At 61.0% G+C, this 21557-nt stretch overlaps 1 protein-coding gene across 1 annotated transcript; it reads left to right on the top strand.

Moving 5' to 3' along the window:
• Positions 1-9168: 9168 nt before the first annotated feature.
• Positions 9169-18504, top strand: RHPN1 (rhophilin Rho GTPase binding protein 1). The gene is made up of 15 exons (XM_060116300.1): positions 9169-9228; positions 12122-12237; positions 13188-13316; positions 13705-13780; positions 14391-14468; positions 14779-14903; positions 14994-15160; positions 15402-15595; positions 15949-16105; positions 16180-16293; positions 16652-16846; positions 17204-17280; positions 17484-17630; positions 17730-17891; positions 18308-18504. The coding sequence occupies exons 1-15, from the start codon at positions 9169-9171 to the stop codon at positions 18470-18472; spliced, it is 1962 nt and encodes a 653-aa protein (XP_059972283.1). The 3' UTR covers positions 18473-18504.
• The last annotated feature ends 3053 nt before the right edge of the window (positions 18505-21557 follow it).

A 21557-nucleotide genomic window follows, 5' to 3' on the forward strand; every position in this document is an offset into this window, starting at 1 on the left:
CACAGAACGCGCATAACACTGATTTCCTGCGCGGCAGCCAGCAGCTCCCGTTACCAATCGTTCGTGGTTCTACCGGATTCTTCACTTCTGCTCAAGTGAGAGCAAAGACTGGATAAAAACAGGGAGCGCAGGTCCCAATTCCAATGCCAAGGCCGGACTCAGGACTGAAGGTGACGTCGCCACCCCTCCCACTGCTGCATCCTCACCACCCGGCCTCACCTCCTGCACAGAGGAAAGGGACACAGAACAAACCCTACCTGGTATCTTCTGAAATGGAGAATGCACTTTCTTCCTTCAGGCACTGCTACGAGTCACAAGAAGACACAGAGTTTTACTGAGAACGTTTCCATGTTGCGGTAATGGTTAGAACTTCTGTTAAAACACTAAAGAGACCACCACCAATGTGTCCTGAAGTGGCCCCTGGGAAGAGCAAACATGACCCTCAGGAAGTGAGCAAGTCAGGTCCAGGACACCATGACGCCCCCAGCCGGCAGCTTCCCAGTCCTTAGAACTCAGCAAGAGGGTGGCAGCCACCTCAAAGGATTCTGAGTAATGCGTAACCAAACCCACCCCTCCCAGAACTGATTCCACAGCCCAGGCACAACACAGAAAGCAGCGCGCCTTCTGAAATTAGAAATAAATGTACTTTACACACAAAGTGTACATTTTTAAAACTATCAAAATGCCATAGAGGCTAAGAAAGGCTTACAGATAAAAAAAATGAAGAATTTAACTTACTGAAGACTGTTAAGTTTAAAAACAGAACATTAACAGTAAATGAAAGATTCAAACCTGGTCTTTCCCACATCTTCCCTGATTTTTTTGGTTTGGCTCCTTCACTTTCTGTTTCTTCCGGTTTTCTAGGTTCATCTGGTCAGTATTCTCCCTCTTCCTTTAATGAAAAAAAAAATTTAATGCAAGTCCCAAGGGAGGAAATGTAAAGCCAACATTGAAACGATGTCTCTGGCTTGAAGAAATACAAACTGCACAGAAAAGCGATAGGATCACCCCGCCCTCTCCCTCTCCAGCCTGACACCAGACTCCTTGCTCGACACCACCTGGGCCATGTCTGTGTGCACACACTCTTCCCATCCCATTTTTCACTAGTGCAGCGATGGGGTCAATTAGACTAGGGCATTTCAAGAGGTGAGCCAGCTTGTTAATAAAAATCACAATCCACTAAGCAAAGGCCACTTCTTCCCAAAAACATTCAGTTACCTTGTGAGGGCAACCTCATCCTTCACTGAGAATGGCTTCAAATCGGACACTTGACCATCTCCCATAGCCTCTTCTTTACCTGTAATCGTGTGTCTCCAACTGTGAGAAAACAGAGCTGAGATGCATCCCAGAGGACCCCAGGTAAGGAGCAGGCCAGCCGGAAAGGAGGTGAGCCTGGGCCCACGTGCAGGGACATTCTATGGCCTGTCATGCCTGCGGCTGGTGGTCCCACTGGCTAAGTCTACATCTAAAACACATCAACGGCTAACTCACATCAACCCACGACTAAGAGAAGAGCAAAGGCCCACTGTTCACAAGGTCTCTACAGAACAGGCACACCACCAGGTGCGTGTCATTCTTGACCCCATTACTACACAAACAGGCTCCAGGAAGAGTTTCAGTTAACAGGTCCTGAGCATTCTGCCGCGTTTTATGTGCATCTTTATATTTTGAAACGTCACAATTAACTATCTTGAAGGCAGGCATCAACTCCACTGAAAATAGCCTGTTTGCCAATTCCAGCTGAGTACTTACGGCTTTAGATGCATCAGACCAAAAGGGAAAGGAAAAGAAAGCTGTAAACTCGTGGTGTTAACAAGATGAACGCCAGCAGGTGGTAAAGACAAAGAAGGCAGATCAGAACTCAGGAAATGGGGCAGGCGGCTCCACAATGAGGGCAACCCAGGCCCTAAGGCAGATATTTGGGTTCCAGGGCGGCCTCCGGCGGGGACTGGAGCCCGGGTACCGAGGGATTTGCGTGTGTCGGCGCCGGTCCACACCCATTTCCTAGGGAGCTGGTCAGGCACAGGAGGCCCCGCGGGCCACGCTGGGTCATGCGGAGAAGGGGAGACTGGGGAGAACGTCCCCCTCCGGGCCCCACCCGCCGCGCGTTCCGGAAGTCCCACCTGCGGCTCCTCGAAGCCTCGGGCTCCGCAGCGAGCGCACCGCCTACCAACGCGCCCTCTCCTACCATCAGGTCCGCGCGTGCGCAGCGGCGCCACCACCACGTGCTGCGCCTCGGCGCCGCGGGGGCCGCCGGGAAGGCAGGAGGCGCAAGCGCGGGGCGGGGCTCCTGCGCGGCACGGCAGCTGGGGGCCTGTGGCGCAAACTCCGCGTCGCAGGCGGCTCGGGAGGTGGGGGGCGCAGAGCTGGGCCCTGGCAGGGTGGGTGGGAGCGACGAGGGGGCAGCCCAGGGTCAACGGCCCCGCGGGAGATCTTGGCCCAAGTGTGTGAGCGTGCATGTATGAGTGTGAGCGTGCACATGCACCTGCGTGCGCGGGCTGGGATTGGGGAAGGACCGGCGGGGCGTGGATGTGATGGTGCAGGCGCAGGGGGGCAGGGACTGTCAGGTTAGGAAAGATAACGTGCTCCCATTGCAATTAGAGGGATGAATGAGCCTCAGCGGGCAGGACAGCTCTTGGGGCAGAGAGGCCTGCGGGAAACTCAGTGCCGGATGTTGTGGGAGACGGCAATGAGGTCGGCCAGCGGAGGATGGTGGAGGTGGGGACGAGAGTTGACCATGACACCCAGGGTTCCAGTTTGCATGGTTGCGTGGGTAGGGCTGTCCTCTGACCCTAAAACCCCATCACGGGAAAACCGCCTAAAAGCATACCTCTGGTTAAAACAGAGGAGGCTATTACAAACGTGCTCCTTACTTTACAGTTTGGTTGTTGTTTTATAAGTTTTGGTGCCTTTGTTTGACGTTATTAAAGATGCCATTTTCCTGCCTTCTTAACAAATGGACGTTAGGTAAATGGCTGTTTTCCTGCTTTGGTGAATAATGGCCAGACGGAAGCCTTCTGTCGTGTCGACGGCCCCTCACTGCCAGCCCAGTGTGTGCTGCGGAAGCTTTGCATAAAGATGGCATCTAATCTACAATTGCGCCTGGATTTGCTAGAGCCCCACGGAGGCTGAACTCATTTTATTCAGAACGCCACGGAACGATAACCAAAAAAGGATACCATGAAGGCAACATCTATCATATGCTTCTTAAAAAACCCCATTGTCAGCATCAGTGACAATGGCATTACCGCTCAGTCACTGAGATTAAAAATTAGTCATACGTGGAAAATAGAAACAGGTTTTCAGGGAAAAGGAAGCTTTGGTTCCACTGAATTATGCCTCTTTTTTGCTTGGTAAATAAAGGATGCATATTTTCCGATGATATATATTTTCGAGGTTAGCTGTGTCTAGGTGGTCCCAGATTTGGGGTAAGAGCCTTGTTGTCAGTTGACTGACTGGGCAGGTGTCAAAAACACTTCATAGGGCCTCCCTGGTGGCGCAGTGGTTGGGAATCCGCCTGCTGGTGCGGGGGGCGTGGGTTCGTGCCCTGGTCCGGGGGGATCCCGCGTGCCGCGGAGCGGCTGGGCCCGTGGGCCGTGGCCGCTAGGCCCGTGCGTCCCGAGCCTGTGCTCTGCGGCGGGAGGGGCTGCGGCGGTGGGAGGCCCAAGTACCGCGAAAAAAAAAAAAAAAAAACTTTATAACATATCCAAAACCGTCTGACAACAAGGTATTCAGTTGTGACATCAGAGTTACCACCATCCAGAATCTGAACCTTTCTGGATTAGTTCACGAATGAGTCCTTGGAATGACGGGTGTTTTCCTTCTCTTAGGTGTCACAGCCCATCAGTGAGGCTGAGTATGCAAAGCATCACGCGGCTGCCCGCGCCCTCTCACCCCCTTAAACCCTGGTTAAACCAAGCCCTCTGCCTTCTGGGCAGCCACATGCCAGCTGGGGCCGCCGCCCCACCAGGAAGCCCCACCCCCCTGTCCTTAGCCATCCTCCTCCTCGCCTCCTGTGACCTCCACATCCCTCCTCGGCCCACTCTCAGCGGGGGCCTTGCTTCCTATGTCATCGACACATAGAAACAGCCCACAGGGAGTGTCCGCATCCTCCAGCCCCACGTGTGCCCTGCCTGTGTCCGCCACCCGTCTGCCTCCTCCTGTCACTGTGGTTGGACTGTTCGAACCTCTGTTGAAGGCTGGCCAGCCCCTCAGCCCTCCCCTGACCCCACAAGCACGTGTCCCACCAGTTCTCTGCCCCACCCCCGCCAAGCAGAACTCCCCAGACGTGTGTCCACTTCCCGTCCTCTGGCTCACTTTTGATCCCCGTTAAGGCAGGCTTCTGTCCCCACACCCCACTGAGACGGCCCCCAGCGAGGTCTCCAACACCCACCGCCACCTTCCCTGGCCTTATCCCGCTGACCATCAGCAACGTGGGATGACGCCTCATTCACGGGCGCTCCTCGGACCGTGTCCGTTCCCAGGTTTCTGGGGGGCATCTGGCCCAGCCCTGCTGCCCCAGCTGCTCCTCCTCTTCCTGACACTGCCATGAACTGCCAAGCTGTCTGCGCACGACTGCCCCACCACACGTGGCCCTGCCTGCAGCCCGCTCCCCACCTGGCCTCACCTGGCCTCCACTGCTTCAGAGCCCAGGGTGGTCCTTCGGCAGCAGGATTTTCCGCAGAAGGTCATGGGGAGGCCTCAGTGGGGAGAACATGCAGGTGCCTTCAGCCGTCTGCCAGGGATCAGACCAGTAAACACCACGCTCTGGGGAGCCCTGGGCATCCTCACCTCGCACTGTTCAAAGGATAAAGCTAGTTCCCCAAAGTGGCCAGAAAAATGTCCATGGAGCCAGGCCACGATGCCAAACTTACAAGGACAATAATTTGTACCCCCCCTTTCCTTGGACCTCATCCCCGAAAACTGCCATTTCCCCAGAAGCCACCATCCTTGCTTGGAGAGAGACCTCTCCCTCCCTCCCCACATGCACCTCTGCGTCCAGGAGGGGCGAGAGCACAGACGTGGCTTGGGAAGAGTCCAGAGTGTGGTGGGTATTCAGGGCCCACAGAGCCCCTCCCACCAGGGCCCTGGGCTGAGCGCCCTGAAGAAGACACTTTTAAGGCGTTCTCTGCTCCCAAGTGGCTTTTCTAGGTGCCCTCTGCAGCCAATGCTCTCAGTGGCTCTTTTTTTTTTTTTTCCCCAAATGACTCTCAACTTGCCTTCAAATAAGAATAAATATGTGTGTCTGTTCCCTGGGCCTTTGACAGCCCTGAGCTGGCCCCATGACTTGGGTGGGATTGATGGCCCCGTCTCACTGAGAAGCCAGGTGCATCTTTTACTAAAGGTGGTTTCCAAATGATGAATGGCTTTCTCACGAACACAAAATTGTTGATTGTATTTACAAACAATTCCTTTTTCACGTTCCGTTGATTCTTCTCCAGCGTCGGTCCCTCAGTGACACCCGCACGGCTGATGCATTGGTGGCTATTACCTCCATTGATTAAGGCTTCCTGTGGTCCCGCGGTGCCTGGTACGCCATTTGTCACAGACAAGTGGCTTGCACACAGCAGTATATCATGCTCCCTTCGGGCTTTACGGTTATTTATTCTTCAATTTATGTTGCGTACCCTGTAAGTACAGGCACACACCAAAACTCCAAAAGCTTAGCCTGCCACAACAGTGAGCAAATACAGGAGTAGAGGAATTCTTTGCCCGTCCTGTGCCTCCAGAGCCTGACTCCTCGGCCTCTCATTCGGAAAAAATGCAAATGTAAATAAGGTGTCAGCACTGTCCGTAATTGAGACTTGGGACCAGACGGAAGGTCGACGGAAGCGCCACCACTTTTCACCAAGTCATTCAACGTTTAGCATTGAACCAAAAGACCCCAGACCCAAATTCTTCAGCACCTCCTGGGGACGAGGCAGCCGTCAAAATGGCTCAATCCAGGCCAGGTGGGAATTTTCTAGAATCAGCTGCTTTCTCTAGGTTTCTCTGTCCCACCTCCTCCTCCTGATGGCATTTTTGGCTCACCCGGAGCATTCCCCATGGTCAGTCCCTACCAGGAAACGGGCTGCGTGCAGAGAAGGTGCTGGGTCCTGGCTCCTCTCCGGCCACTGGGTCTTGGGCAAGCCGGTGACACTCCAGATGGCCAGGCCCTCCTCTGGAACTTGCAGAGGCTCAGAACAGAGCCCAACTTTCCTCCCAGCTCAAAAATCTGGGTGTTCACGTTCGCATCGATAGCCTATCTGGCTCATAGTTGCAAAGTATCGATCAGTATAAAAGTGTAAGTCAGAGCCCATCGGCACTTACCATGTACTGCTGTGGAGAGAAATTTATTTTCTCACAGTGTGGGAGGCTAAGTCCAGGATCAAGGTGCCAGCTGATTCAGCTCCTTGTAAAGACTCTCTTCCTGGTTTGCAGATGGACACCTTCTCACTGTGTCCTCACATGGCTAAGAAAGCAAACTCTGGTGTCTTTTTTTTTTTTTTTTTGGCCATGCCACTCAGCTTGCAGGATCTTAGTTCCCTGACAAGGGGTTGAACCCAGGCCCCCAGCAGTGAAAGCAGGGAGTGCTAACCACTGGACTGCCAGGGAATTCCCTGGTGTCTCTTTCTCTTACAAGGACACTAATCCCATCATGGTGTCCCCACCCTCATGACCTCATCTAACCCTCATCACCGTCCAAAAGCCCCACCTCCAAATCCTATCACATTGGAGGTTAGGGATTCAACATAGGAATTTGGAAGGTGGAGAAAATTCAGTCCATAGCATAGCTTAACACTAGCTACCTTACCAAATTATCTAATTAGTTCTAATAGGGTTTCTTTTTGGTTGAATTTCTTGGGATTTTAAATTATGCAATCATGTCATCTGAATATAATTTTGTCTTCTTTCCCCTAGTATTTAGTTTCCCTGCATTATTTCCTTAACTAAAAGTTACAAACTACTCCTCCTGTGGGGCTCTCCCAGGGGCCCTCCGAAGACCCCCCCTGCCCAACTGGTCACAACTACATCCTGAGCCCACGCGTGTAGGCCGATGGCTGGCTAAAGGAATGGGACTAAGGTGACCACTGTAGGTCACTGTGTCCTGCCGATGTTTGGGGCTCGACAGTGACTCTGTGCAGGTGTGCCCTGGCGTCACGGGCATTTATTTATATATATATTTTAATGTCTCTTTTCTTGCTTTGCATTTTTGAAGATGATCTGGTTTTTCTTTAATTTATTTATTTTTACTTTTGGCTGCGTACAGGCTTTCTCTAGCTGTGGAGAGCGGGGGCTACTCTTCATTGCGGTGAGCAGGCTTCACATTGCAGGGGCTTCTCTTGTTGTGGAGCACGGGCTCTAGGCGCATGCGCTTCAGTAGTTGTGGCATGTGGGCTCAGTAGTTGTGGCTCACGGGCTCTGGAGCGCAGGCTCAGTAGTTGTAGCGCACGGGCTTAGTTGCTCCGCGGCATGTGGGATCTTCCCGGACCAGAGCTTGAACCTGTGTCCTTCGCATTGGTGTGCAGATTCTTAACCACTGTGCCACCAGGGAAGCCTTCTAGTTATTTTTTAGGTAATGTGAAGTTTGCGTTCTTTCTTCTATTTCAAACCTTATTTAGAAATATCTCTTCACTTCCAATGGTTACCTTTTATTTTGGATGGTTTTTGTTGTCAATTTCTAGACATCCACTCTTCCAAAACTAAGCTTTGGGATCGTTTTGTTATAGAAGGTTCAGAGTTTCACCAACCTTAGCTCTACAAGACCCAATTAGCCAAACAGGAGCCTCCTCCAGTGCCCTACCGCCCTCCCCAGGGGCGACCTCTTGTAACTCTTTGAGCTGTGATTTGGTATTGAATTCCACAGTTCCGAACAACATACTTCTGCATCCGGAATTCTGCTTTCTAACTGAGGCCTTACCTACTGACTTTGCCTCAGGAGGATGAAGCTTCAGCTTCTCTAACCCACTTCTTCACTCTTCCCCTCTCCCCTCCTCCTAAGAGAAACTCATTATAATGGCCCTGAGGTCAAGATGCCAGGACATCCTGAAATATACAGCTGAGTCAGGTTATATTCTGTGGTTACTTTTTATTTTCCCGGGAGTTAACAATTACCTTATTTTGGAGTTGTTATTGTTGCAGATGGCCAGGGTGGGCCAAGGAGCTTAGTTTACAGGATTTAGCGCTGGGGAACTGCCGGATCAGGCGCGCACAGTTTAGAGAGAAGGAGCCTAGGGCTCTGCACGGAGGGGAGATGGTGAGGACGGACAAGCTGGAACTTTATCGGAACTTGATAAACTAGGGCTACTTATTTCTCTGGTGTTCCTACCCCTACAAACGGTGTGTTCTTAGGTGAGGTGAGCCACACATGAAATTTGAGTGCGTTGCAGAGTCACCATAACTAGAGAAATTATGAAAGGACCTGGACGGAGGCACACCGCCGGGGCAACCCTGCAGGGAGAGCAGGTTACGGAAAGAGTCCAATTCTGGGAGCAGGCTGGTCCTGGAGGCAAGTCAGTTCTAGAAGTAGGTTGTGAAAGCAAGATGATACTGGAAGCAGGTTGTGGAGGCGGGTTCTGGAGGAGGATTCTGGGGTGTGGGCTCCAGAGACGGGTTCCAGAGTAAGGTTCTGGAAGCGGGTTCTGGAGGTGTGACAATGGACGGCCGACCATGGCACCTCACTGGGGCCAGGCCGGAGCCTGGGTACCCGCGCGGAGACAGGAAAGCGGACCTTAAGAGCTGCACGGGCCCTCGCGCTAGCAAAACCGTTAACCCATTGCGGATGTTTTCGGACTAGCCCCGCGGAGGCCCCCCGCCGGTGCGGGTGAAACCCGCGCTGCCCGGGGCCCTGAGCGGCGCAGTGTTTTTCCCTTATCCGCCAGCCGGCGGTTGCCGGGGCGACCGCATTCCCCCGGGGCTCCTCGGGCGCGGGCGGGCGGGGCCTGGCCTCGGAACCACCTCCCTCGCACCCTGGTTGGCCAAGGCTGCTGTCCGTCGGAGTCTCCGCTGCCGCCGATTGGGCAGCGGAAAGTTTCGCACGCTCGGCGCCCAGCGCCCCGCCCCTCCAGCCGACTGGGCCATCCCCACCCCCCGCACCCTCCGGGAGAGGGCAGTGCGGGATCCCGTGCGCCCGGGGTTCCTGCGCCGGCGTTGGCTTCCAGGCGGGCGCGGCCCGAACGGAGGGCGGCGATGGTCCCCGAGGGGAGGCCGGACGGCGCGGGCGCCGGCGAGGAGAGCGCCCGGCTGCAGGCGGCGGGCAGCGTCCGCAAGGTGGGAGTGCCCCAGGGCGGGGGGCGCCGGGAGGTGGGGTGCCAGACCCGACGTGATCCTGTCGCCATCTGACCCCGGCGGGCGCGGGACTGCCGGGTTGGCGCTGGCTTCTCCCGTCCGAGCGCGCCGCTAGACTCCGAGGCGAACCCCGCATCTCGCTCGCCCCTAGAGGCAAGGTGGGCTTATCGCTGGGGAAACTGGGGCCCGGTGCGGAGCCAGAGCCCAGCTGTCTGCCTGTGCTGGACTCCTCTCTAACCCGGTTGGGGACCCCTCCTGTGTCGACCAGGAACAGGTGGGAGCGCAAATCCACCTCGTGGTTTTCTCCAACGCTTCAGGACCCCCTTCTGTGACAGGTGTTGGGCTCTGGTCAGTGACAGCCCGTAGCCCTCGTGTTTGTTCCTGGTGCCCATCATTCCTCCTTTTCTAGCTTTCCCCTCTCTCTCCTAGGGCTGTTCAGCTTTGCCCTGGGCACCCAGCTCTGTGTTTGATGAAACTTTTAGCAACAGGTGGCTGAAGCCTCGTGGGTACAGGAAATGGCTGGAGGATCGCCCAGCGAGGTGGTTTGTCCCTCCTCACTTACCCGCACCTCTGCCCGCTCCTGAAATCCCTGACCCCACGCGCTGTGGACTGTGGACCGTTTCCAGGAGGACTGGGGAAGCTCTGGAAGGGAGGGGGTGTGGAGACATTCGAGTCTGTGCCTGGGAAGGAGAGGGTGCTCTGGCTGCCTCCCTCTGCAGCCCGGGAGCCCAGCTGTCCCCAGGTGGTCACCAAGGGGCTGCCCCAGTGTTTATGCCAGGCCTTGGGCATCCATGTCCCCAAGGGTTTTCAGTCTGGTGCCACCAAGCATAGGTGGCACCTGCACCCACAAGGGTGTAAGGCCTGGCCCTGCTGACCATCTTGCTGATTGTTCCCAGGCCTGTGCTGGCATAGTTGCCCCCACACGTAGCCAGTTCTGGCCACTGCCCATGCCATTTCCTCCTGGGCTTCTGGGGGATCCGCTAGACCCATGCCATCAGGGCCATTGCAGGGAGGGTGTGGGGGGTTGCTCCTTTCTCCGTCGGAGTGGAGGTTCTTCCACAGGTGGATGAGCTGGCACATCCCTTTACCACCTGGTGCAGAAATGGGGGTGAGTGTGGCTCTCAGCCCGCCCAGCACTGCGGACTGGGCCGTAGGCACACCTCCCACCCAGGTCACACAGCCAACCTGCCTTCTGGAGGGAGCGTTAGGGTTACAAGGCCATGGGGGTGCTGGCTGTGGAGCTCAGAGGGGACCCTGGCTCAGAGGCCATGGTCTCCCGCCTCCAACACATCTCTCCGGGAGCACTTGACATTGGAGACAAACGAACTGTGTTGATGAGGACAGCCCTGCGGGGCTGGAGGCCTCTGCCCAGCACGTGGACCACCCCTGCCCCAGGCAGACAGCAGCGCTGCTCACCCAGAACCCTTAGAACCTGCTGGAGCTTTGCGGTTGGACCTTCGGAGGGATAGGGATGTAGCTTCGGCTGTGGCCTGCTCCTCTCTCCCCAGATTCTCAGGCCTCCTGGAGGGGAGACTGCTCACGTCCTCTGCTCATTCCCTTTTGCACCAAGTGGGTATGGGAGGCACCACGGAGAAGAGGCGCAGGCCAGTTGGAAGACAGACACTCAACAAGCAGAGCAGAGAGAGGAGAGCAGTGTTTTGTCTTGTTCCATCCTGGTGCCCCCTTCCCATCTACAGATGAGGGCATTGAACAATGGGGACAAGTTCCCTCTCCCCAGTTACCTTGAAGCCCTCTATCCTTCAAGCCCCAGAAGAATGCCTCCTCCTGCAGGAAGTCTTCCCTGATTGATCTCTCCTGAGAATACTGGAGTGTGGAGGAGATGTTGGGCCATAATCCAAGGTGGCCATGCACCAGGAGCCTTGTCTGTGCAAGGGAGTGAGGCCTTCCTTTAGGGTGCCCCCTGCACAAGGCTGGGACAAACTAGAGCCCCCAGAAGGTGGGAAACTGCCCTGTGTGTGACAATGGGGGCATGCTTCCTCAGATTTGCAGAAGACAGTGGCCATTGTAGGGAGGCCAGCGTCAGCCCTGCATGAATAAAACTTCCCCTGTCTGTGCCATCAGGGCAGGGTCCTGGGAGGCACTGTGTTCTCGTCCCTGCTCTGTTCGGGGGCCAGGTGATCACCTGAGCCTGAGAGGACGTTGCCCAAGGAAGTATGTTCTGAGAAATCCTTCCCAACTCTTGGGCTGGTGACTGACCCGGACGGGAGGTCCTTAAATGGCCAGGAGGAGGTGTGGTGGCCACGGCTGCACCAGTCCCACTGGGGCCCTGAAGCCCCTCCCCTCACCAGAGGAAGCCTCTCACCCTCTGAACCTGCCGCAGGGCTCCCTGCTTGGGGCCCGGGACGTGGGCAGGCTGGCAAGTGGCCCATATGCAGTACAGAACCCGCGCGGAGGCACTTTGGATGGTGGCCGTTGGGAGACCTGGCCTGCTGCCTGTGAGCGGAGGGACCCTGGGCCTGTGGTTTGGGCGTTTGCCACCAGTAAGCAGCCAACTGGGATGGAGCCGGGCCATGTTCAGCGTAGCCCAGGGGAGCCTCCTCTCTGTTAGCACCCCAGCAGGAGCCAGCTGGGCATCCCCTCCAATTAAACGTGTGTGGCCTGGCATAATTGTGTGGGCAGGATGGGTCGTGGGGGTTACAGAAGGAATTCAAAAGTGCAGGAGGATGTGTGGTGAGTAATTGGCCATTTCCCGGCGGGAGCTCCAGGCTGGGTTGCTGAGACCCAGAGCCACACCGGACAGGCCCAGATTCTTCCCGTGGCCCCAGTCCCAGCCACATCCACGCCCACCATGTCCTTGCTGCCCTGGCCCCCATGACCTGTGGCCTCTCGGCAGGGCTGTGACCTCCTAGCAAGTTCGCAGCATGGCTGCCTGCAGAGCCGCAGGGCCCAGATCCACCAGCAGATCGACAGGGAGCTGAGGATGCGGACGGGCGCCGAGAACCTGTACAGGTGCGTGCTGGCTGCCTGGGACACCTGCCGCCGGCCGACCGGTGGGAGAACAGTGCCGTGTTCCCCGAGGCCCCTGCGAGGCAGGTGCATCCTGGGGCAGGGCAGCGACCCAGGTGGGTGCCTGGTCTTGTGGTCCACATGTGATTCCGTGACCGTGGCCTCCTATTCAGGCTCCTGAGAGGCAGGGCTGGGCCTCCCACTGGGGTCTGGGGCAGCCATGCCGCTCAGCTGAGACCCTCACAGGTGACTCAGGCCCCCACCTTGGTGGCCCTCACTGGCAGGGGTAGGCTCAGGGCCAGCCGAGTTCCGTTCCGTGCGGGGCTGGAGCAGGGCTGGAGGGGATGTCCCCACCAGTGTGCAGTGTGGGAGCCTTTGAGATGCACACGGTGACCAGCAGCTGTGTGCTGACCTTCGCACATGCCCGTTCTACCCGAGGCCCAGGGCGGCGGGTGGCCTGCTCAGTGAGTGCAGAGCCAGCCCCAGGGCGGGGCTCTGCTGGGCCTGGGCCCCTCCTTTTCCTTAGCAGCCCTGCCTTCCTGGACCTGTGGCCTCACTGGCAGGCACAGAGGGTCTGATCCCCGCCCCCCTCCAGGGAAGTTGGCTTCCATTCGCTGTGGAGGGCTGGCGTGAGCTGCGTCCTGGGGGAGCGAGAGGTGGCGGAGGACACTTATGCCCTGGAAGCTCAGGGACCAAGGGGATGTGCTCGGGCCAGAGTCACGACATAGCCGCGTGGACAGGAATCTGCATGAACCACGGGGGCTTGCAGAGAAGGGGGAGGTCGTCTGGCGGGCCCTGGACCCCACTGCTGCCCCCCAAGGGGGCTGGGCCCATCGGCACATCACTCTGGGAGCGGGCTCCAGAGCTCAGGCTGGGGCAGGGGCTGCAGCGAAGCCCAGGGGTGTGGGTCCGCCTGCAGGGCTAGGGCTTCACCTCAGCCTGGCCTCCCTTAGAGCCACCAGCAATGCCCGGGTGAGGGAGACTGTGGCCCTGGAGCTGAGCTACGTCAACTCCAGCCTGCAGCTGCTGAAGGAGGAGTTGGAGGGGCTTGATGGCAACGTGGACGCCGACCAGCCCCAGAGGTGCGTGTGCATGTGTGTGCAAGGACGCCGACCAGCCCCAGAGGTGCATGTGCATATGTGTGCAAGGACACGGACTGGCCCCAGAGGTGCGTGTGAACATGTGTGCAAGGACGCAGCCTGGCCCCAGAGGTGCGTGTGTGCAAGGATGCGGAGTGGCCCCAGAGGTGCGTGTGCACGCGTGCGCAGGAGAACAGCACCCACCACGCGTGTGTGTGGGAGGATGTGATCCAGGACAGCGTGCTGGGATGTGTGTGGTGTGCAAGGACATGTACCATAATCAGAGGAGAGGCGTGTCCCGTGGGGCAGGAGTGGTAGCGGGTGGACTCCGTGGCCACTGGGGACAGCAGAGTCCAGCCTCAGAGCCCAGACTCGCTACTTCTGGTTCTAGCGAAGGTATCACTGTCCCCATGATCCCCCTGGGGCTGAAGGAGACCAAGCAGCTAGACTGGGCCACACCCCTGAAGGTGAGTGCTGGCCTGTGAGCCCTGGGCTCTGGGGGGTCTTTGGGGCTTCCTGGTCCAGCCGTCTCACGGAGATGAAGACTCTGAGGCGCAGAGAGTAGAGGGGTCTGCCCTGGAGCCGCTTGGCTTCCCCAGGCTACAGGGGATTGGATTGGGTGGGCTTTGCAGAAAGGCACGCACCCTGCGATGGGTGTCAGCAGAACTGGAGGCCCCAAGGCACCTGCAGGGTCCTGACTCTTACTGTGAGGGTCCCGCTGGCGGGGGCCATCTCTTCCAGTCAGAGCCTGTGCTGAGAAAACCCGATGGTTCCCGGGTCCTTGTTGGGGCTCGTGAGCCTGGCTGCCCTCGGCAGCTTGCCACTCCGGCCAGGCCGGCAGAAAGGTGCCTCACCTCTCGGCCTCAGTGTCCTCGCCTGTCAAGTGGCAGGTAGCACTTGCCTCGTGGGGTTAATAAGGGAATTCAAGTAGAAACATCACCAAGTCTCCAGGCCCCATATCTGTGGTGGGGGGCACCCACGTCAGTGTGTGGACCAGGGACTCCCCTCACTTCGGGTCTTCACCCACGTCGGGCTGGGAGACTTCAGGGAAGCCCAGCGCCTGTCCCTTCGAATCAGGAGCTGATCTCAGGGCACTTTGGAGAGGACAGTGCTTCCTACGAGGCTGAAATCCGGGAGCTGGAGGACCTGCGGCAGGTGGGTGGGTTCCTCCCAGTCCACAGGTGAGAAGACAGGCTCGGTGCTGCTGGCCCTTTGGGAATGGCTACTCTGTGCCCGTCCCCACCCCAGGGACCCTGCCTGGGTCTCTCGCCCCAATGCCCTGCACAGTCTCCTGGAGTGGCCCATGTGGTCCACAGCAGCCCCCGGGAGGGCAGGTGTGACCATGTCCACTCCTAGACCCTGGGGTGCTCCCCTGGGGCTGTGGCATTCAAGGGGATTCCCAGGGCGGTGTGCATGCCATGAGGTGGGCTGGGGCCGTGGGACCCCGCTGACTTCCACCCAGCAGGCCACGCGGACCCCTAGCCGGAGCGAGGCGGGCCTGGAGCTGCTCACGGCCTACTACAATCAGCTGTGTTTCCAGGAGGCGCGCTTTGTCACCCCTGCCAGGAGCCTGGGGCTGCTGTTCCACTGGTAGGGGCGGGGCGGGGCGGGGGGGCGGTGGCCGCTTCTGAGACCCCGGCGTCTCGTGAGGGCTCTGCCCAGCCTGACCCGCCCCTGCAGGTACGACTCGCTGACGGGGGTCCCGGCCCAGCAGCGGGCCCTGGCCTTCGAGAAGGGCAGTGTGCTCTTCAACATCGGCGCCCTCCACAGCCAGATCGGGGCTCGCCAGGACCGCTCCTGCCCTGAGGGCACCAGCTGCGCTGTGGAGGCCTTTCAGAGGGCTGCGGGTGAGAGCCGCCCAGGGCTGGCCCCCCAGCTGCGCCGGCGTGGTCCTCGCTTCCAGGCGTGAGGGGCAGAGCCTTCTCTGTGGCCAGAGCTAGGGGCCCAGTACGATGGCCCCCTAGCCCGAGGGGTCACACACACAGGCCCTCTGTGGGGCGCAGAGGGTGCTCCCCAACCAGGGCCGAGCACACGGGGCGGGGGTGGGGTGCCCCCGCCGTGCCACCCTGAGCCCCCTCCCCTCCGCAGGGGCCTTCAGCCTCCTGAGGGAGAACTTCTCCCACGCGCCCAGCCCCGACATGAGCCCCGCCTCACTCTCCATGCTGGAGCAGCTCATGACCGCCCAGGCCCAGGAGTGCATCTTCGAGGGCCTCTTGCTGCAGGCCCCCGTGGCCCCCCATGACTGCCTGGCCCAGCTCCACCTGGCTCAGGAGGCCGCCCAGGTGAGGGCAGGGAGCCCGGCCAAGCTGCGGTGTCTCAGTGGGCAGCAGGGCCTGGGTCGAGGGTGCCAGCTGGAGCTTAGGAGCAGAACCAGGATCGGGGCTGGGGGGGTGGTGCTGGGTGCAGGATCTCTTGTAGGGTCCCAGAGCCGGCTGTCAACCCTGAGGTCCTGAGTCCCTGCCTCTGGGGCAACACCAATCAGGGCAGGAACCGGGGCCCTGCCCCTGAGCTCAGCCTGGCGTGGGGCAGGGCTGCTGGGACTTTGGTCGAGGCAAAGCCCCAGGGTGGGGAGAGGCGGGGGCCCAGGCCGCTGGGCTCGCGGGAGGCCCCACCATCCTGCCGTGTGCGCCAGCAGGTGGCGGCCGAGTACCGGCTGGTGCACCAGACCATGGCCCAGCCGCCCGTCCAGGACTACGTGCCCTTCCCCTGGACCACCCTGGTGCACGTGAAGGCCGAGTACTTCCGCGCCCTGGCCCACTACCACGCGGCCCTGGCCCTGTGTGACGGCGCCCGTGAGTGCCCCGCCCCGCATGCCCGTGTGCCGGCAGGGCCCCGCCGGCGCCTCACCGCCCTCTCTGACCCCCAGCGGTGGCAGAGGTGGAGCTTCCAGCCCTCGAGCAGATCTTCCTCGGACTCCAGGCCTCGTCTGAGCCCCAGGGCCCCGCACTGCCCCAGGAGCAGGAGGACCGCCGGAAGCTGGGTGAGGTGGCTAAGGGAGGAGGGCGGGGCGCTGGGGCCTCTGCGGGCATGAATGACCCACTCCACCGTCATCCCCAGCCCTGATGCACGCCCCCGCCCCCGGCACTGGCGGATGGGGTCCCCAGCTCGCCCGGAGCAGGGGCCCCAGCAGTGTGGGCAGCGTCGGGAGGGGGCGGGGGCAGGGGGGGGCGAGCCACACACGGCGGCAGCTCTTTCGCGGCTCAGACCTGCCGTCGGGCCCTCAGGATGAGCCCAGAAGCCCTCACTTGCCCTCCTCTTGCAGCATCTGGGGGTGTGGGAGCTGGGGCCCAGCCTGGAAGGGCCAGGCAGGCGGCGTGTGACAGCTCTGTCCCGTGCAGGCAAGGCCCACCTGAAGCGGGCCATCCTGGGTCAGGAGGAGGCCCTGCGGCTGCATGCCGTGTGCCGGGCCCTGCGCAGGGTGGACCTGCTGCAGGTCGTGCTGGCCCAGGCGCTGCGGCGCTCTCTGGCCAAGTACTCGGAACTCGACCTCGAGGACGACTTCTGTGAGGCCGCCGAGGCCCCTGACGTTCGGCGTGAGCAGCCAGGCCCCTTGGGTGGGTGTGTCCTGGCCCCAGGGGGGCGGTGGGCTGAGGCCTCCGGCGAGCAACTGCCATTGGCCACAGAGCTATGGGCCCTGGAAGGAGGAGCCGGGCAGTTGGCGAGCAAGCCGTGATGGCAGCTCCACGCCCTCCTCTCCCTGCACCTGGGACCCCCAAGAACCACCCCCCGGGGCTCCTCCTGCTGGTGGCCCACAGAGGGGCCAGTGTGCACGGGCTGCACTTTGGGTCACCCAGTCTGCTCTGGCCAAGCCACGCCCAGCTGCTTCCCAGGGTTCTGGGGCCGTGAGCCTTGGGCTCAGCCACGCCCTCCCTTCCCCTTCACCCTTTCAGCTAAGACGCAGCGGAGGCCGGAGGGCAGGGCACCCAGTTTTTCCCGGGTGAAGGTGGCTGATATCTTCCATCGGCTGGTGAGCACCCCTCCCAGGCCACCCCCACCTCGGCTGTGCCCTGCGTTTGCAGGCCCTCGGTGGTGGCCCAACCCTGCCCGGCCCCCCTGCAGACCCTGCTGGTTTCTGTCCCCAAATGTGGAGATCCGGACGAGGGTGCTTGAGGCCGGGGCTCCCCCAAGTGCGGCAGCCCAGCCAGGCCTCTGACCTCTGACCGCCCCCAGGGGCCCCTGTCCGTGTTCTCAGCCAAGAACCGCTGGCGGCTGGCAGGTCCCATCCACGTGGCCCGAGGAGAGGGGGGCTTCGGCTTCACGCTGCGGGGCGACGCGCCCGTCCTCATCGCTGCCGTTGTTCCAGGGGGCCGGGCCGCGGTAAGGGCCCCCCCCCGGGGGGCTGACTGCGGGAAGGGGGAAGATGGGACTGGCCAGAGGTGGAGGGGTGCCTGCGGGACTCTCCCCGTCTCCCTGCAGGCGGCCGGCCTGAAGGAGGGTGACTACATCGTGTCGGTGAACGGGCAGCCGTGCAGGTGGTGGAAGCATGCAGATGTGGTAGCCCAGCTGAAGGGCGTGGGCGACGAGGGCGTGAGCCTGCAGGTGCTGACGCTGCTGCCCGGTGCGGAGCCACCTGGCTCGGTGAGCCCCGGGGGCCCTGGGGGGGTGGCCCCTAACTCCTTGTCCCGCCCCGACCCTGGGCCTTCCGCCAAGCCCCAAACATCCGCAGATGCCAAGAGAGCACTGGGATGACCTTCCAGGCAGCAGCCACCTAGGCTGCGGCCTCCACCTGGTGGCAGCTCCTGCCCTTGACAAGGCCCCAGCCCACCCCTCAGCCGGCCTCCACCCTCCTGGAGGCCCCGGGCAGGAGCTGCGCAGGAGCTCTGTCCGCCCAGCGCAGCAAACCCACGGGCGCCCTGCTACATGGCCACCCTCCCAGGAACCCCGCCACGTGCCCCCTGAATACCACTCAGCTCATCCCTGTCGCACTCACCAGGCTGGCCACAAGCAGGCCAGGCCAGGGTGCCGACTAATACCCATTTCCATCCCGAACACAGGGGGACCGCCGGCCAGCCCTGGGGGGGCTTCTGAGGAGCCAGAAGGAGAGTGGCTGGGAGACACCAGGGCCCGCACAAGCCAGCCCCAGGCCCCTCCTTGGCTGGAACCGCAAGGCCAAGAGGGGCAAGACTGGAAGGAGGCTGTCCCCAGCCCCACACCCCTGAGCTGGGCTGCCCAGGCTGGCAGTGAGGGGCCAGCTCTCCCCACACCCAAGCCCCAGCACAGGCTCCAGCTGCCTGGGACTGAGGACCCCACGCACGCCTTCCTGACTCCAGAGCACCTTCGGGCCAGTTTGCTGCCCCACCCAGTGCCCAGAGCTGCCCATTAAAGACATTGTGAGACGAGGTGTGTCCGAGCCCAGTGCTGGGGGCCAGGTGCTGCCCCCCCACACGGGAAGTGTCACAGTAGCTTCTGGACGCCGACTCCCAAGTGCCAGGAGGCTGCCCCTGGGCCAGCCTGTCCTCCTTGCCCTTGTCCACCGCCCCAGGTGCCCACTTGAGGGCAGCTTCCCGGGTTGGGGTGCCTGGCTGCCCTTGGATCCTGAAGGAGCCGTCCCCAGAGAGCCAGGCAGGCTGGGGTGATGTGTTGCCAGCGGGTTCCTGCAGCCCAGATGCCCACTGCCCCCTGTGCTGGGCTCCTGAGGCCCCTCAGCTGAGTTCTCCCCATCCCCCTGCCCCCCCAGCATGCCATACCCTGTCCACACCCTCCCTCAGGACTGGCTCCGCCCCAAGCCAAGCTTCTGTTTGGCCCCCAGTGATTCCTTCTGGGCACCCCTCCCACTAGCCCACCTGGCGCCCAACAGGCTGGAGAAGGCTCAGCTACCTTCCCGCCCTGCCCTCCCTCCACACAGCAGCCTGGAGTGCCCACAGCACCGCCTCCCATCTGATCGGGGTCCCAGCCAAGGCCAACTACTGCAACACCTTTTACTGTCCCTCCGTGCACAGAACGGGGGCCCATCCCTGCTTCCATTCCTCCTGTCCCCTCGTCCTGACCCCTTCTGCGTCGAGGGCCTAGATCTGATCCCAGCCCTGCACCTGCAGTCCAGTCCTTTACCAAGCTGCCAGCCAGGCCCATCTCCTGCCCTCACTTCCCATCTGGCCAAGCTCCGCCCGGCCTCACCCTGTCTCCGCCCTCACCCCGCCAGGCCCCGCCCCATCCTGCCAGGCTCTGCCCCACCTGTCCTCGCCCTGCAGTCGAGCCTGGGCGTCCGAGGCCCCTGCTCCAGCCTCGGGCAGGTGTCTGCGGGGCCGCTTCATCCCCCTGCACCTGAGCCCAGCACTGAGGGGTGCCCCCAGCCCACTCTAGCTCCCTTGGACTCTTCCCTAGCCCCTTCGGCACTGAACTGGGCTCCTCAGACCGTGAGCCTTCAGTGTCCCCCCAGCCATGCATACTGGTGGACGGCCCCCAGAGACCACGGTGGCCACACTCTCCTGGGTCCCGCGGTGGTGTGGCTCAGGATCTGGCCCCAAAAAGAGGAGTGAGAGGTGGGACGGGGTGCAGCCCTAGGCAGGTTAGTGTTGGGGGGCAGGGGTCCCCGTGGCCACCAGGGGGCAGCCGCTGCCTGCTTAAGTGCAGTGCAGGTTTGGGGAAGGGCGAGCAGCAGACCCAGGAGAGCAAGGAAGCCCCCCTGCAGACCAAGGCCCAGCCACCCCTGTCTCCGGGCATCATCCCTGTCCCCTCTGTGAGCTCCCCAGGCAGCCCTGGCCCCTGCCATCCACCACCTTCTTTAGCATTACTGAGGCAGGTCAGTGAGTGGGGGGGTGTGTGAGAGTGTGAGGGAACGGGTAAGTGGGTGTGATGAGGGGATGCAGCTTTCGGAGTGGGACGGCAGGGCTGCGCCACCTGCCGGAGCCTGGGGACAGGGCATCCAGGTGCGTCCCTCCCCGACCCACCTGCCCCTCCTGGGAGAATGCCCCTCTCAGCAGAACCGGCCAAGGTCACCTCAGCACTTACTAATTTGATTAATAAAACTGTGCATCAAGGAAGCATTACCCGCTAATCGGGGACGACAGGGCTGGCAGGTCCTGTCCAGGACTCAGCAACTTCCCTGCTTCCAGCAGCCAATCTGGACCCAAGAGGGGCTGGGACTGGGCACGGAGCTGCTACCTGCTTCTCGCCCCAGGCAGGTGGGGAGGGCCCCTTGCCAAGGACCAGACCCTCCCCAGGCGGACAGCCGGTGGCGCACGCCCCACCAGGGCCTTCCCAGCCCCTCCCTTGCCCTGCACAAGTGGCCTGCCCACCGGCCCTCAGGCAAGCCAGGGCCTTTGCTCCCCTGGGCCAGGTGGGGCTGGGCATCAAGGGGAGCCCAAGCTCTCCAGGAAGCAGTGAACCCACTTTCCAGATGGGAAAGTAGGTGCTGAGCAGGGGGCACGGACCAACCGGCGTCCCACAGGGCCAGCGGAGGCTCTGCCCACACGCTTCCAGCCACTTGAGGCACCTGTCGGCTGTTTCTGGATGCCGAGCGTACTACAACCCTGTGTCCAGCACACGTCAGCACACAGGAATGGCCCGGCCCACCCAGTCTCCCTGGCATCTCCCTAGTGTCCCTGGATGGCTGAGTTGGCCGAAGGCGGAGTCCTGGCCTAGCTCCAGGAGGCCTTGGGGATGAGGTCATGGACACAACTCTGGGCCTGGCAGGAACCCCAGCGGTCAGTCGTGGCCTGACCCCCACCCTGAGGGCAATACTGCACCCCCGTGGGGGCAGACTCAGAACAAGCTGGCGGTGGCCTGCCCGGCACCCGAGGGTGAGCGCCGCCACACACGACATCAGCCTGGGGTCGTGTCAGCGCCTGGCCCAGCCCAGGAGTGAAGCAGGTGGCCGAGGGGCTTCTCCGTGTGTGCTGGGGGATTGTCCAGGCTGGGAGAGGGGCTATGCCCCGAGGGCCCACCTGGGCCGAGTCCTCTCCCCAGTGGCAGCGGCTGCCCTGACGGGCTGGCGCGTGGGGATCTGCACACAGTGGGGGTGGGGGTGAGGAGGGCACCGGCCCATCCGCTCTGCCCTGACGTGTCTAGGCGCTCCGGCCCTTTCCCAGCTGCCTGCCCCGTACCAGCGCCCCAGCCCCATTCTGCCCTGTGCTCTCTGCCCCCTCAGTTCCGAGCTGGGATGTGCTCAGCCTTCCTCAGATGTGGCCACGTCTCAGGTCGGTCATGGCTCTAGCCCCCCACTTTCCGGTCCAGCCACATCCCGTTGTCGCGATGCCCTGGATGGGCCGTGGGCCACAGACAGGGACGGCGCCGGCTCATCCACAA

This window comes from Mesoplodon densirostris, chromosome 13 (genome assembly GCF_025265405.1).
Source record: "Mesoplodon densirostris isolate mMesDen1 chromosome 13, mMesDen1 primary haplotype, whole genome shotgun sequence".
NCBI lineage: Eukaryota > Metazoa > Chordata > Mammalia > Artiodactyla > Ziphiidae > Mesoplodon > Mesoplodon densirostris.

Excerpts from the sequence above, each read along its gene's own strand:
- RHPN1 (XM_060116300.1), top strand. The coding sequence starts at position 9,169 with ATGGTCCCCGAGGGGAGGCCGGACGGCGCGGGCGCCGGCGAGGAGAGC. Across the intron at positions 9,229-12,121 it reads AGGAGAGCGCCCGGCTGCAG|GGCTGTGACCTCCTAGCAAG; the intron begins GCGGCGGGCAGC and ends GCCTCTCGGCAG. Across the intron at positions 13,317-13,704 it reads GACGCCGACCAGCCCCAGAG|CGAAGGTATCACTGTCCCCA; the intron begins GTGCGTGTGCAT and ends TTCTGGTTCTAG.